The sequence below is a fragment of the Lagenorhynchus albirostris genome, chromosome 2, assembly GCF_949774975.1.
Source record: "Lagenorhynchus albirostris chromosome 2, mLagAlb1.1, whole genome shotgun sequence".
Classification (NCBI taxonomy): Eukaryota; Metazoa; Chordata; class Mammalia; order Artiodactyla; family Delphinidae; genus Lagenorhynchus; species Lagenorhynchus albirostris.
Window position 1 is genome coordinate 23,961,577 of NC_083096.1, and position 16,598 is coordinate 23,978,174.

General features: G+C 34.7%; 1 protein-coding gene across 5 annotated transcripts in view; it reads right to left on the bottom strand.

Annotated features, from left to right (window-relative positions):
• The window catches only part of CDC42BPA (CDC42 binding protein kinase alpha), a 326,828-nt gene that overhangs the window by 259,462 nt on the left and 50,768 nt on the right, over window positions 1-16,598 (bottom strand). For all 5 annotated transcript variants that reach the window (XM_060128307.1, XM_060128299.1, XM_060128320.1 and 2 more), the window contains exon 2: window positions 3,466-3,557. In XM_060128307.1, coding sequence (XP_059984290.1) covers window positions 3,466-3,557 — 92 coding nt within the window. The remainder of the gene's footprint in view (window positions 1-3,465; window positions 3,558-16,598) is intronic.

A 16,598-nucleotide genomic window follows, 5' to 3' on the forward strand; every position in this document is an offset into this window, starting at 1 on the left:
AATCCCAAAATGTGCACTTATGAAAAAGGATATCCAAGTTATATGAAGTAATATGAAAATGGGCTCAACTTTAAGAGTTATTAGGAAATGTAAAATGAAATCACAATCCAATACCACTACTCATCCACCAAAAAATGTCCAAAGTTTAAAAAATGATGCAAGTGTTGGTGAGGTTGTGAAGCAACTGGGACCTTAATACACTGTTGGTCGGAGTACAAATTGACAACCAATTGGGATATTATTTGGCACTACCAACTAAGACTAAATATGCCTAACATGCAACCCAGAAATTCCACTAGGGTTATATCAAACACAGATGAGTGCTTCTACCTCCCAAAAAACATGTACATGAATGTTCATAACAACATTATTAACAGTGGCCAAAAACTATAAACTTGAATACCTACCAACACTAGTATGGATAAAATACTTGTGGTATATTCATACAGAGGAATACTTTGAACCAATAAAAAAAAATGAATCACACAAGCATAATATTGAGCAAAGGAAGACAGAAACAAAAGAATATATATTATATAATTCCACTAATATAGCATTCAAAAACAGGCAAAATAAATTTATAATTATAGAAGTCAGAATAGATGGTTAATGAGAAGGTGGTTATCCACATAGAGGGGGCAATGGGAGCCTATCCTGATCTGCATAATAGTTACAAAAGTTCATGCAAATGTACAAATCCATTAAGCTATGTGTGTATATAACACAATTTTTTTAAGACCTCAAAATAAATGTATTTTCAGACAAAAAATGCAGATAATTTATCTCAGCAGACTTGGCAAAATACTAAAGGGAATTTTTAAGTCAAAAGGAAAATTATATCAAAGACAAGTATATGAATATAAATAAGTATGTGAATGTGAAGAGTAAGAAAAAATGTAAATACATGGGTAAAGCTAAAATGAATAGGGACACTATAATCGTATCTTTTGGGGTTTCTAATATATGTAGAGCTAATGACAATGAAAGGTAAATTTGGGTAAATGGGAACTGGCAAAATACAAATTTACCAAGAATACAAGTGGCAATCTCTAGGGAAACCAATAAAAGAAGGTACAACTCAGAAATGAATAGAAGGGGGAAAGAATAATTTAAAATATTCAGTTAATCCAAGAATTGAGAGAAACATAGTACAGAATGGACAAGACAAACAGAAAACAAATAGTAATATGTAATGTAATTACATTAAATGTCAACTGACTACACTCCAATTAAAGATAAGACATTTTCAGACTAGATCAAAAAATAAAAACTATATTCTACTTAACACTAAACATATAAAGTAATAGCTGAAACTAACAGGGTGGAGCAAGATATTTAATGCCGAAGACTAATAAAAAGAGCTAGAATCATTCTACTAACATCAGATTAAGTAAAGTTTAACTCAAAAAGCATTACTTAGCGATAACAAGGATCATTACATCATGATAAAAGAGTTAATCACTAGGGAGATATAATAACTTGATATTTGTTATCAAGTGAAAACTGAAAAAAATAAGAAAGAAATAAGCAAATCCTCTCTCAGGAAATGAAATATCACACAGAGAAAACAGTTAAGGATATGGAGGATTTAAATAAGATTCATGTCTTTTACCTAACTGATATTTACAGAACACTGCACAGCAAATTTCAAAGACTTGAAATCAGACAATGTATATTCTCTGACTGCTCTGGAATTACATTATAACTCAAAAACAGAAATATAACTAAAAACCCTCCAAATACTTAGAGATGGAGCGATAAACTTCTAAAATCATAGATCAAAAAAACCATAACAGAAATTTAAAATCACATTGGAAATCACATTGTATTTTGAGGAAATCTATAATGAAAATATGACATATCAAAACTTTGCTATAGCTAAAGCTGCTTAGAGGAAAAAGTATAGCACATTTGAAAAGATCTAGAAATCAATGCTCTAAGCATCTAACTCAAAAAGTTAGAAAAAGAACAGCAAGTTGAAACCAAAGGGAGAAAAGAACATTAAAAGATAAAAGCAGAAATTAATGAAACAGAAAACAAATCTACCATAGAAAAATACAAAGGGCAAAAGTTAATTCATTGAAAAAATAACAGAATTGATAAACCGCTAAGTATAACAAATGAAAAAAATGAGAAGTGCAAACGGCCAATATAGTAATAAATATGAAAAATCAGATGACATGGATGAACCTAGCAAAACTGACACATCTATACAAAATATCCAAATAGTTCAATTTCAATTTAAAAAATTAATTATATAATTTAAAACTCTCTCTCTAGGAACCTCCAGGCTCAAATGGCTTCACCAGTGAAATCTTCTAAGCATATAAGAAATAATAACAATCTTCTCAAACTCCTCTAAAGAACAGTAAAAAAGGAAATACCTCTCTCTTTTTATGAGGCCAGAATAACCAAGATACCAAAATCTGATCAGGATGTGATAAGTAGGAAAATTACAGGCCAATTTCTCTCAAAGATCCAAAACACACACAACACATACAAATAGCAAACTGAGTCCAAAGGTAAATTAAAAGGATAATACATCCCAACAAAGTTGGCTTATTTTAGAAATGCAAGGTTAGTTTCACATTGAAAATAAACCAGTGTAACTCAACACATTAACAGAGTAAAAGAGAAAAGCCATGAGTGTCTCAAAAGATGCTGATAAAGCATTTTATTAAAATCCAACATAATTCATGATTTTAAAAGTAAAATTAGCGAGGTTGCTGGGTATGAGGTCAATAAACAGAATTCAATTGTGTCTATCTACCAGCAAAAACAATTAGAAAATGAAACTTAACCAATAATTCTAATTAAAATAACATAAAGAATATCACATACCTAGGAATAAATCTGCTGAAAGATGTATAAATCCACTCTACTGAATGGAAACTACAGATAATTAGTGTGTTAAATTTATAAAGCCCTAAATAAATGGAGGCATATACCATGTTCATGGATGGCTGACTCAATATTGTTAAAATGTCAATTATCTACAAAGTAATCTCTAGTTTCAGGGCAATCCTAATCAAAATTCCAGCAGATGTGTGGGTGCTGGGTGTGGATATGGATTTTTAAGAGTAGGTAAAAACTGAAACACTTTTTCTAAAATTATATGAAAATATAAAGGGCCAAGAACAGCGGAGAAGAGGGAGGAAGTTAGAGTATACACACTACCAGATATCAAGACTTCTTAAACTAATTTAAGGCAGTGAGAGACAAACAGACCAATGGAACAGAAGAGAGTACAGAAACATACTCAAACTTCAATGACATATGAAAAACAGAAATATCTTGGAAAAAAATTCCATGTAGAAAGACTTCATTCAGAAGTTTAATGATTTCTGATCAATGATATCAATTACAACACCAAGTAAATAATATTTCAGTTAAATTCTTTCACAGACTGTATAAAATAGCTTGCAAAACAATTATCAGATCTTCTATAAAATCTTTATCTCTTACCTCTCCAAAAGCCCCTCGACCAATCACCTTTAATATTTCAAAGTCTTCTCTATGTAATCGCATCTGTTTCACTTTAGAAGTAAATGGTTTAGCTGAAACAAAAAGGCAACATCAATTACTTAATGAACTGTGATACAAATCAGATATAAAGATATTCCTTACTTAAACAATAAAAATGAAAATAAGGGTTAAGGATTATGCCAAAGTATTTAATAGTCTCATCAAACTATATTGAGAAGAAATAGATTTAATTTTCGTGATGTTTATTTCTTATATATGAATTATATTTTGGGTGAGAAACATTTTTTTAAACACCAAATAATGCAAAGTACTAGTGATGTACAAATCAGACCAATTTATTCTCATTTTAAACATTCCGTGTATTCTAACTCAATGCTAGATACATATTTTAGCACAAAGGTCCAAGAAGTAAAAGCAAATTTCTTGGCACCAGAGAGAAATTCAGCAATCCCCACCAAGTAAATTAATATTTGTCACACTCATTCATTTATTGATCATTTTAACATGCCTTTAGCAAGAGCTGACATTATACAAAGTATGGTGGCAATTACTGGAGCTTAAAACAAATATAATTACAATATGGTACCTTCATTCAAGAACTTCTCAGTCTTCAGAAATAGATACAGTATGTACACACATATAACACAGTAATGTGATAAAAGTTTCTAATAGAGATAAATACAAAGTGCTTCAGGATCAGTGAAAATGGAACCCTAATTCTCTTGTAAGAACACTAATGTTTCACAGAGGAACTAACACTGGATCTGGACCTTGAGGACTAAGTAGACTTTTGTTAATTTGCCTGTTTGCAATGTACTATAAATATTCCCAACAGAGGGAGCAATATAAGCAAACAAAGAGAGACAAGAAAGTGAACTTGGGTGATAATGGTAAATAATCCACTGTTGTTATAGAATTATAAGAAGAAATACAAAGAAATCAGGGCTAGAAAATGGAAAATGGAAGTGGCCTTGGATGCCATGCAAGGAACTTAGACATTATTCTATTAATTATAGGGAACATATTGACATTTTTTAAAAAAATTATAAAACCAACTGCATGCTCTGCTGCCTTAAGAGAAATTTAGACCTGTCTCCTTTCCTCCCCTCATGTCCCTCCTTATTCTCACACAAAAAGGAGTTAATACAATTAAATAGTCACTGTATATGGGTACAGCTCTCTTCTCTTTCCTACCATGCACGAGAGTGTGGAAGATCAAAGGTATGTATTTGAGCATTAGAAAGAGAAAGAGACACAGCAGGCCTTACCACTTGCTTTGGTCTAAAGGTATTTAGCCCTAACTACGGATACTTTAGGAAAGAGGGGTATTCCACATTGCAAAACCCAGTCTACTAGAGATTTCTGTATTGGTGTTTTAGATTATAAGGAAAGGAAATAGAGATTGAATCTCTATTTGGAATTCACACAACAGAAAAGATGATCAAAGAAACAGATCAAATTTGAATAAAGGTATAAAGGATCTCATACTGTAAGAGAGAGAAGATGTAAAACCATGGCAGCCAGGAAGTGAACATTTTGATAAAATGACCAAGACATCTTGGTTTTGAACAATCTGGACTGGACAAACGGTGAGACTGTGGCAACTGGGAATCAGTCAGGGTCCTAACAGGAAATAAATTATCCCAATCTGAGGAAGGCTTATTTACAAATAGACTATTTACAAAGGTATAGGTGGGTTATAAGGGAATGGCAAGGAAGAGTGAAATCATCTTCAGACTACTGTCCCTCCCTTTCCCAGCTTCTACACAAGCATATCAGAAATACTTGGTTAAGAATAGTACACATAGAAATGTGTAAATTAAAAATAAAGATGTGGAGCCAGCCAGTGTGAGAAGAGTGCTAGGCTAGTTGCTAGCTAGAGCTGGAAAATATCACAAAGCAGCTTACAACATTACACTTAACAGTTCTTTATTTCTTTTACTCCACTGTTTATTACCCTGACCCCCTCAAGATTTCCAAATACCTTAATCCAAATAGACGGTATGTTCTATATCTTTGTCTCGTTCTGACCCTAAATCCAAACAGCATTTCATCACAGACAACTATGTTTATTCTTAAAGAACAATTCTGTGTATACCTTCCTCTGGGTAACATCCTACTTATCTAAAAGGTTAGAAATCTAGGTATTTCAATCCTCTAAAACATTACCGTAAAGCAGGGAAAGAAACTTTTTTAAAACTAGAGTAACTGAAATACAATTCAGGTAAGCAAATGATTGTTGAAACAATCTTTTAGCAAGGTACAAAGGATAACAATATGTCAAAATATAAATGATGTTATCTTTCCATGCAATAGTATACACCCTGAAAGCACCAAGCAAATGAATACTGTTAAATCATGCATAATTAGGATTAAGGATTTTATGAGCTATCCACGCTTTATGGGAGCCTGTAGTATTAACATAAACTAGAAGAATAATCCTGTCCATTCTTTACTTCCTGGAACCTGCTAGTAAAAATCCCATTTCTTTGACATAGCAAAATTATTCTATTTTCAGACATTCAAAAATGAGTTAAGTCACAAATTTCTTCAGAAGGCTCATAGTTTACTAAATATTTATTCAATTCACTCAAAAAGTAACTTTGAATACCCGCTATATGCCAAGCATTTTATAAGATGTTAGAAGTACGAAGATAAATAAAATAGTCCCTGTCCTCAAGTAAACAAATTATGCAATAAGTGTTACTCTCCCATTTTAAATTTTCAGTGTGTTTAAAACAGACTTACACCCAAAAAATTATGCTCACATTACAAGAAATGAGAGAAATGCAAATAAACTTACTGCTAATATTCTATTATTTAACAACCAAATATGCCAAAAATAAAAAACCTGAAACCACCAAGTGTTTGCTGGAGTACGAATAACAGGTATTCTCACACATAACTGGTAAGACTGTTAATTACAACCTCTGTGGACAAGATTTGGTTTTCTTTTTCATTCTCTTAACATGACATTTTACTTTAAAAGATTTTAGAAGCTGATACATCTTTGTATACCTTGAGATAAACGTTACTTGGTTATAACGTAATTTTTTAATATATAGATGAAATTGCTTTGCTTTGATTTTACTTAGGAATCTTACATTTGTGTTTATAAACAATTCTGGTTTACAATTATATTTTTTCTGTACTATCTTCATCTGGTTTGGTACCAATAATAAACCAACCTCATTAACTATGTTGCGTAGCTTCCTCTCCTTTTCTTTTCTCTAAAATAAAATAATTCCAGGTTTTTCAAAGATCTCAATGTGAAAAACAAAACTACAAACCTTTTAGAAGACAATAAAGGAGACTATGACTATAAGGTTTGCTAAAACTTGCCAGTGAAACATCCTGCACGTGTCATTTTGTTGGATTTTTAATATTTCACTTCTTTCACACTGTCATTTTCATTTTTCTATTTCTACCTGTGACAACTGTATCAATTATGTTTTTCTAAGAAATTATATATTGCATTGAAATTTTCAAATTTATTGGAATAGGGTGACATAATATTCTTTTCTTTATAAAACTCTACTATATGAATAGGTTTGATCCCTTTTTAGTTACTAATATTATATATTTAGGTCTATTTTCATTATTTTTCTTTACTAATATTGCTGGAAAGTTTGCATATTTAGACTTGTTTATCCTTTCTAAAATTCTGTGGAGTTTTCTCTTCTGTTTTAGTAGGTTCTTACCTGAATTTACGTAAAATTTCAAAAAAAGTAAATAAAGGCTAATGTTAACCCTCGGCTCTCACCCACCAAAAAATCAATATAGCCATACTGATATTGGATGAAAGAGGTATTGGGTGGGGAGGCATTAGTGGAACAGAAATTAAAAGGAGTCATACATAATGATTGAAAAAAAAAAAAAACCCAGCTGAAATTAACCAGGACACAATAAGTCTAAACATGTATACACCCAACAACATAACCTCCAAATGTGTAAAGCCAAATTGACAGACATAAAAGAAGAAACAAATTCACCTTCCTAGAGGGAGATTTTACTCTCTCTCTCAGTAACTCATAGCTCAAGCAGACCAAAAAACAATTTTTTTAGTGTATTGAGTGGCATACATGTAACACTCCACCTAAGAGTTGAAGAATTAATTTTCAAACACACACTGAACCTCTACAAATTTTTATAATATGCAAGGCATAAAACTACCTCCAACAAAATTCAAAGTGTTGGGAACACAAAAATAAAATTCTATGAGTACTATGCAATTAATATAATTAGAAATCAAGAACAGAAAGACCAGAGGAAAGCCCATAAGCTCTGAAATCTGACAATAATTTTGAAGAAGAAAGTAATAAGGTAATTAGAAAATATTCAGAACTACTTAATAATAAAAATATTACATATCAAGACTTCTAGAATATAACTGGGGGGGAGGGGAAAGCCCTCAATATTTATACTGGGAAAGAAGGAAGGCTGAAAATTAAGGTGTCAAATATGTTAAGGTCAGACCAAGAGACTAAAATCAAAGTAGAAGGAAAAAAATATATAAGGAGGAAAAAAATTTAATTAATTAATATCACTTACAACTACACATCTGCCAAAGACAGATAACTGGACTCTAATCACAAGGAAATAATCAGACAAATTTAAATTCAGGAACAATCTAACAAATAACTGGCCTGTGGTATGACAAGTTTCAAGACACAACAAGGACACTGAAAGATAAAAAAATGTCTAAAGAACTGCTCCAGATTAAAAGATTCTAAAGAGACATTAAAACTAAATGCAGAATTCCCTGGTGATCCAGTGGTTAGGACTCCACCCTTTCACTGACAAGAGTGCGGGTTCTACCCCTGGTTGGAGAACTAAGATCTCGCAAGCCACACAGCATGGCCAAAAAATAAATAAATAAAATAAAATAAAAACTAAATGCGGGCTTCCCTGGTGGTGCAGGGGTTGAGAATCTGCCTGCCAATGCAGGGGACATGGGTTCAAGCCCTGGTCTGGGAAGATCCCACATGCCGCGGAGCAACTAGGCCCGTGAGCCACAACTACTGAGCCTGCGCATCTGGAGCCTGCGCTCCACAACGAGAGGCCGTGACAGTGAGAAGCCCACGCACCGCGATGAAGAGTGGCCCCCGCTCACCGCAACTAGAGAAAGCCCTCGCACAGAAACGAAGACCCAACACAGCCAAAAATAAAATAAATAAATAAAATACTGAATATATAACTACTTTAAAAAAAAAAACAACTAAATGCAATGTGTAATAATGGACTGGAACTCATAGCCAAAAATAAAAATAAACATTGCTATAAAGGATATTATTGGGATAACTGGTGAAATTTCAATATTAAATATGTATTATATAATGTATCAGGGTTAAATTTGCTAAATTAATAATTGTACTGTGGAGATATCTAAGAGAATGCTTTCATTTCTGAGAAAACAGATGTCGAAGTATGTACAGGTAAGAAGTCAAGATATCTATATACATAAGAATGAACATAGATCCTTATTTTACACCAAATACAAAAATTAACTCAAAGTGCATCAAGATCTCAACTTAAAAGTTAAAACTATAAATACTTGTAGAAGAAAACACAGGGGAAAATCTTCATGGCACTGGATATGGCAATGATTTCGTGCACATGACACAAAAAGCACAGGCAATAAAAGAAAAAAATAGATAAACTGGTTTCATCAAAATTTAAAACTTTTGTACATCAAAGTTTAGTATTAAGAAAGAAATTTTAAAAACTACAGAATGGTGAAAAATATTTGCAAATCATATATTTGAAAAAGAATTAATACTAGAACATATAAAGAACTCCTACAACTCAACAATCGAAAAACAGCCCTATTAAAAAATGGGCAAAGGTTTGATTAAATATTTCTCCAGAGATATACAAATAGCCAAAAAGCACATGAAAAGTTACTAAACACCAATAATTAGGGAAATGCAAACCAAAACCACAATGAGATATCACTTCACACCCTCTAGGATAGCTATAAATAATAATAACAATAATAATAATAAATTAATAAGTAAATTTCACAAAACAGAAAATAACAAGTGTTGACAAGGATTTAGAGAAACTGGAACCCTCATACATTACTGGTGGGAATGTAAAGTACTTTTTATGTATGAATGTAAAAAGCTATTTTGGAAAAGTTTGGCAGTTCCTCAAAAAACTGAACATAGATTTACCTTATGGCCCAGCAGTTCTATTTTTAGATATATATCCAAAGGAATTGAAAAAAGGGATTCCAATAGATCCCTGTACACCAATGTTTATTACAGCATTATTCACAATAGCCAAAGGTCCATCAACAGATGAATGGATAAACAAAATGTGGTATATACATACAACAACAGTTCAACCTAAAAAAGAAATAAAAGTCTGATACATGTTCCAACATGGATGAATCTTAAAAACATTATGATAAAATGTTAAAAGGAATAAGCCAGACATAAAAAGGCAATTCTTGTTTGACTCACCTTATATGAAATATCTAGAACAGGCAAATTCATAGAGATAGAAAATAGATTAAAGGTTACCAGGTGCTGGAGGGAGGGTGGAAAATGGGGATTCATTGCTTAATGGTTATAGAATTTCTCTTTGGGATGATGAGAAGTTTTAGAAATAGACAGTGGTGATGGTTGCACAACACTGTGAATGTAATTAATGCCAATAAATTGTACGGTTAAAATGGCAATTTTGTATTACATACAGTTGGCCCTTGAACAACACGGGTTTGAACTGCAAGGGGCCACTTACAAGCGGATTTTTTTCAATAAATACATACTGCAGTACTACACTATCTGCAGTTGGTTCTGAACCTCTGATGCAGAATCGCAGATGCAGATGGCCCACTATGAAGTTATAGGTGGATCTTCCACTGTGCAGGGGTCAGCACCCTTAATCTCCACATTGTCAATTGTACTTTACCACAACTTTTTTAAATTAATAAGATAAAACAGTAAGATAATACCACTGAATTGCATACTTCAAATGAGTGAATTGTTTACTCTGTGAATTATATTTCAATAAAGCTTTTTAAGGAAGAAACCTTAACATACACACACACACACACACACACACACACACAGTTTGACAAGATGGGTTTCTTACCATGGCTGTTACTCCCAGACTCTAACTCTCCCCATTCCTTGAGAGAATCTAAGCTGGGGGTAAGTGTTATCTTTGTCTTACAGGAAACCACCAGAAAAGAAAAACAAGAGGCCACCAGACCTGGTTAGAACTGGTGAAACCCAAGATGGTGAGAGACCTGACCTCCCGTAGACCCTAAGCCTCATTATATGTTCATTGTAATGCATTAGCATGCTAAATGACACACCCACCAACAGCCATTACAGGAAGTACCAGACCATAGCAGGAAGAAAAGGAGGGGGCATACCAGTTCCAGGAAGAACAGTGCCTATTCCAATAAAACCAATGCATGTGCCTCCCCCTCGTTAACCCGACGTTTAAAAATCTCGCCTTGACTGCTCCCCCTAAAAGAAACTGATTTGGAACTAAGTTCCTGCTTCTCCATTCTCTGGCCATTGAATAAAGCTTGTGCTGTTTCAGTCTCAGCACTGGTTTGGTTACTGGCTGTGGAAATCCTCACGGGAAAAGACTCTCCCCCCACACCACACCCCCACTGAGGCAGGGGGCTTTGACCAGACTGGGGCCCAAGTGGGAGTCCACAGAGACAATCCAGCAATGGGTTGATACATAAAGGCCTTATTAGAACTGAAAATGGGAGCATAACTATAATTCAAATAAATTATAACATCAATCTCCAATACTTAAAAGGAGCTTTGATTTCTACTATATCTCAGGGTCACAAAACAAAGGTATTATTAATACATACTTCAAGTTCCTCCGAACGATAAAGCAGAAGTCCCAAAAAAAAGCTGCTGCAGAGCTAACACTTAAGGTATATTATACCTATTATTATAATCTGTGGTACAAATAAGCAACAATAACTATTAAAATCTATAGAGGGGTATATAGGTATCTTATGATACTCAGATAGTACAAAGAAAATGAACCAAAACAAAGTTAAAAGCTGTACAATTTATTACTGAGCACTCCATTCACAATGTCTGAGACAGTTTAAAAGATGCCCTAACACATTATTAGAGCTGAGGGTCAGATATTAAATGAAATCATGAAATAGAATGAGATGATTCACAATTTCAACTACTGGAACATTTATTTCTATATTGCATTTGAAAAATTTGATTATACACTCAATTTACTGCCAAAAGTTCATTAGCACTATCTAACAAAAATGCTTTATTTATTTATTTATTTATGTCTGTGTTGGGTCTTCGTTGCTGTGCGTAGGCTTTCTCTAGTTGCAGTGAGTGGGGGGCTTCTCTTTGTTGGAGAGCACAGGCTCTAGGTACATGGGCTCCAGTAGTTGTGGCACGCAGGCTCAGTAGTTGTGGCTTGCAGGCTCACTGATTGTGGTGCACGGGCTTAGTTGCTCTGCGGCATGTGGGATCTTCCCGGACCAGGGCTCAAACCCATGTCCCCTGCATTGGCAGGCGGATTCTTAACCACTGCACCACCAGGGAAGTCCCCAAAAATGCTTTATACAAAGATATGTAAAAAAAAAATCATGAATTCTATCTACCAAAAGGCCATTTCAGGCACTCGGTGTAATTTAAATAATTTTGGATATATAAGACTAGTTGCAAAAACTCTGTATTCATTACAGTAATTTTCAAAGAATTAATAATCACTACACTACTGTCCTTGACAAAAATCAAGGCAATATAAGGGCCCAATCCAGTCTGCTGTGCTGCTAAACAATGGCTATGTCTATACTGAATAAATGCTATATTCAGTGACCTTTCACAAAGTACTACACCATCTAATGATAACAATATGTTGACTTTCTTTACTGTCCAGTTCAGTGCTTTCACTTGTGGCACATACTTTCTGAAATCTGTGCCACGCCACCTCACTCTCCTTTCTCTGAAAATCTCCCCTAGAATCTCAGGGGAAGGTTAAGTATATACTGTGGGGCCACACTTCACAGGTCAGAGTAAAGTGATCCAGAGTAGAAAACTGACCAAAGCTGTGGAACAAATAATTTACAACTGAACTCAGAAAGACTTAGTCTCTGCAAGTGGTTATAAGAATTAACATAAAAACTCAGTAGTTATTGGGGTAAGCGTTCTACCACAAGGCTAAAAGCTGGGGAGAAAATTAGTTCTGCAGAAAGATACAAAGCACATGCATGAAGAGAAGGAGATATGAATGACAAGTATTATTATTCCCATTTTACAGAAAAGAAAACAGGTTCAGAAAGGTAAAATAAATTCTGAAGATTACTAGTAAGTGGTACTAATAGGATTGAAGCTCTGATCTGTCAGGCTCCAAAGCCTTTCCAATATAACATGTCTCTTTCTTCCCAAAAGTTCTGAAATTAACACAGATACTGGAATTTAAGAAATCAAATATGAAATAATTCTAAGTTAAAAAAAATCTCTTTGAAGCTGCAAAGAAAGCATATTTCTATCTGAGCCACTCACACACTGCCTGGTTCACTGTACACTGATAAATGAACGGATAAATGAATGAATGATTCTAAAATAAAAAGAATTCCAAGTTTCAGTATGAAATGCCAGGTATACCTTGCAAGGCATACCCTTTTCCCTGCTGAATGTAGCCCAAGATCTAAACACGGAGTCTCCTTCAGTCCTCCCCTCCAGCCTGCCTCCTCCCAACAGCTACTGTCCAGGCCTCATGGGAACAGTCTGCTGGTTTCAAACCACTGGTAATATTAGCTGTCATGGCTTGAGAAAGGAACCTAGTTAGTGGTTCCAATAGAAAAAGAAAGTGGAAGTAAGAAGATGAAGAATAAAAACAAAGACAGAGCCTGAAGGCATAAAGAGGCCTAGAAGAGAACAGTGAGTACTGGAGCAAGAGATTTTAACCTTCCCTTCACCCATGATTCTGCTTCCTCCCTTTCCTCTCAGATTTCTCCAGTGGGTGTCCATCCTTCCATTTGTCCTCTCCCTTATCCTTTCTACTGCATGTCCTTCCACTATGGATGCTGATACTAATCTGCAGTGGAGGAACATGAGAATCAGGGACCAAAACTAAGGCAGGGAGAACATCCATGCAGAAGGGAGGGAGGAAGAGAAATATGAGGGAGCAATGACAAAAGAATAGTTACTGAAGTCACATTAAACTTTTATCAATTTTATCAGGTTTTATGTCTATATTTTACAAATAAAATATACAATGTAGTTTTAAATTAATATATAGTAGATGATGAAATATACTGCAACTATATACGAATCACCTGTACAAAGAATAAAATTACAAGTGGTATGTTTCTGAGATGTTTAGCAATGACAGGAGGACAAGTGTAGCACTGTGTTAATGATTTTTAAGCCCATAAAATAGTATCTTTGACAGAGTATTTTTTAATTTTTTAAATAATTGATTACTGAAAGAAGTTTCCAAATAGTCCATATGTGTTTATGGTTTTGGCGCCTTAACAGGCAAAGGTAACGGATCCACACACATAAAACCATGCAACAAACCCACAGAAATGCTGAATAAGAGACACCCATGAGAAATTTTAAATATACATTCAAACTCAAAAAACAGAGAGAGAGAGAGAGAGAGAGGCATGGGGAAATTCCCAAGAGCCAGAAATAAAGAAGTCCAATCAAAACACAGGAGCAGATGCTGCAAAAAGCATAATATTGGTCCTGGGCACAGTCGCTAACAGATCCACAGGAAACATGCGGGTATTGCTCATGACCTAAGAGGGGGAAAAGAATGGAATCAATACTCCTGATTAAAATCAGGACCCAGGACCCTTTCTCCACGTAAGGGAATAACAAAAATTCTGACTCTTGGTTTAGGGGAGCAGCCCAGGATGGAGTGGGGGGTAATGTAATGGGGGAGCATGTGACAGTTTGGAGTCTGAATTTATACTGCTCATGTGGCAAAGGAATCCTCAGCCAAGAAATGAGTATTAAATCTGGTCCCAACCCCACAGAGCAAAGCACTCAGAGAGAATAGAACTCAACCCAGAAAAATATACCCCAATCAAAAGTGAGCTCACAATCTAAAAATTTAAACCACATGAGGAAATAGTCCACCATAGTGTAAAGTAGGCAATTGAAACAAACAGGAACATTAGTACCCCCAAGAACTCAAGAGAATAGTACGATCTAAAAAACACCATAAAATAAGTGGGTAATGATGACTAAGAGATAGAATATAAATGATAAAACAGATATGAAAATCTACCAAAAGAAGTCAAGAAATTAAAGGTATAGTCATTGAAATTTAATGTTATTTTAAATAGTAACATGCATATATGATAAAATAATGAATTTAAATCACCAATTTACTTCTCTATATGCTGTTTATAACTACTCAAACCTTATTTAAAATAAAAAAAAACCTCTTAATCAATAACTCAAAAAAAGGGAGAGTTTACAGAGAGATCACAGACTACTTCAAGAATATGGTATAAGGCTATGAACTCCTCCCAAAGAAAAAGCACAGGGCTTCCCTGGTGGCGCAGTGGTTGAGAGTCCGCCTGCCAATACAGGGGACACGGGTTCGTGCCCCGGTCCGGGAAGATCCCACATGCCACGGAGCGGCTGGGCCTGTGAGCCATGGCCGCTGAGCCTGCACATCCGGAGCCTGTACTCCGCAACGGGGGAGGCCACAACAGTGAGAGGCCTGTGTATAGCAAAAAAAAAAAGAAAAAGCACATATACCTCAAATTTTATATATCATACAGAAAGATTACTAGATACTTCATAATCCTAGATTAAGAAATGATGTTCTACCAATGTATGGATACCAAGGGGGAAAGGGGTGGGGTGGGAGGAATTGGGAGATCGGGATTGACATATATACAGTACTATGTATAAAACTGATAAATAATGATAACCTACTGTATAGCACAGGGAACTCTACTTAATGCACTGTGGTGTCCTAAATGGGAGGGAAACCCAAAAGGGAGGGGATATATGTATATGTATGGCTGATTCATTTTGCTGTGCAGTAGAAGCTAGCACAACATTGTAAAGCAACTATACTCCAATAAAAATTAATTTAAAATAAAAGAATAGAACTACCATACAACCCAGCAATCCCATTACTGGGCATATACCCTGAGAAAACCATAATTCAAAAAGAGTCATGTACTACAGTGTTCATTGCAGCTCTCTTTACAATAGCCAGGACACAGAAGCAATGTAAGTATCCACCGACAGATGAATGGATAAAGATGTGGCACATACATACAATGGAATATTACTCAGCCATAAAAAGAAACGAAATTGGGTTATTTGTCGTGAGGTGGATGGACCTAGAGTCTGTCATACAGAGTGAATTAAGTCAGAAAGAGAAAAACAAATACCATATGCTAACACATATATATGGAATCTAAAAAAAAAAAAAGGTTATGAAGAACCTAGGGGCAGGACAGGAATAAAGACGCAGACACAGAGAATGGACTTGAGGACACGGGGAGGGGGAAGGGTAAGCTGGGACGAAGTGAGAGAGTGTCATGGACTTATACATACTACCAAATATAAAATAGATAGCTAGTAGGAAGCAGCCGCATAGCACAGGGAGATCAGCTCAGTGCTTTGTGACCACCTAGAGGGGTGGGATAGGGAGGGTGCGAGGGAGACGCAAGAGGGAGGAGATATGGGATATGGGGATATATATATATATATATATAGCTGATTCACTTTGCTATAAAGCAGAAACTAACCCACCATTGTAAAGCAATTATACTCCAATAAAGATGTTTAAAAAAAAAACATAAAAATAAAATAAAATTCTCCCACCTAAGAAAACAAAACAGAAAATATAAATACAAAAACATAAGTTAAAAAAAGAAATCACGTTCTAAAAGGTATTAAGTATGTAGACATATTAAACCAAATTACATGTCATCACAGAAAATATCACCTGATTAAAAAAAAAATCAGCCTTTTAAGCCATATGATAGCCTGAGAATGTCATTTTCCACATTCCCAGCATCAATGAATTCTACTTCCTATGACACACTAGAAGGAACTAGGAACTAGACAGCGTGAACTTATTGCACAGATTTAAAAACATCTTCCTTTACAAAA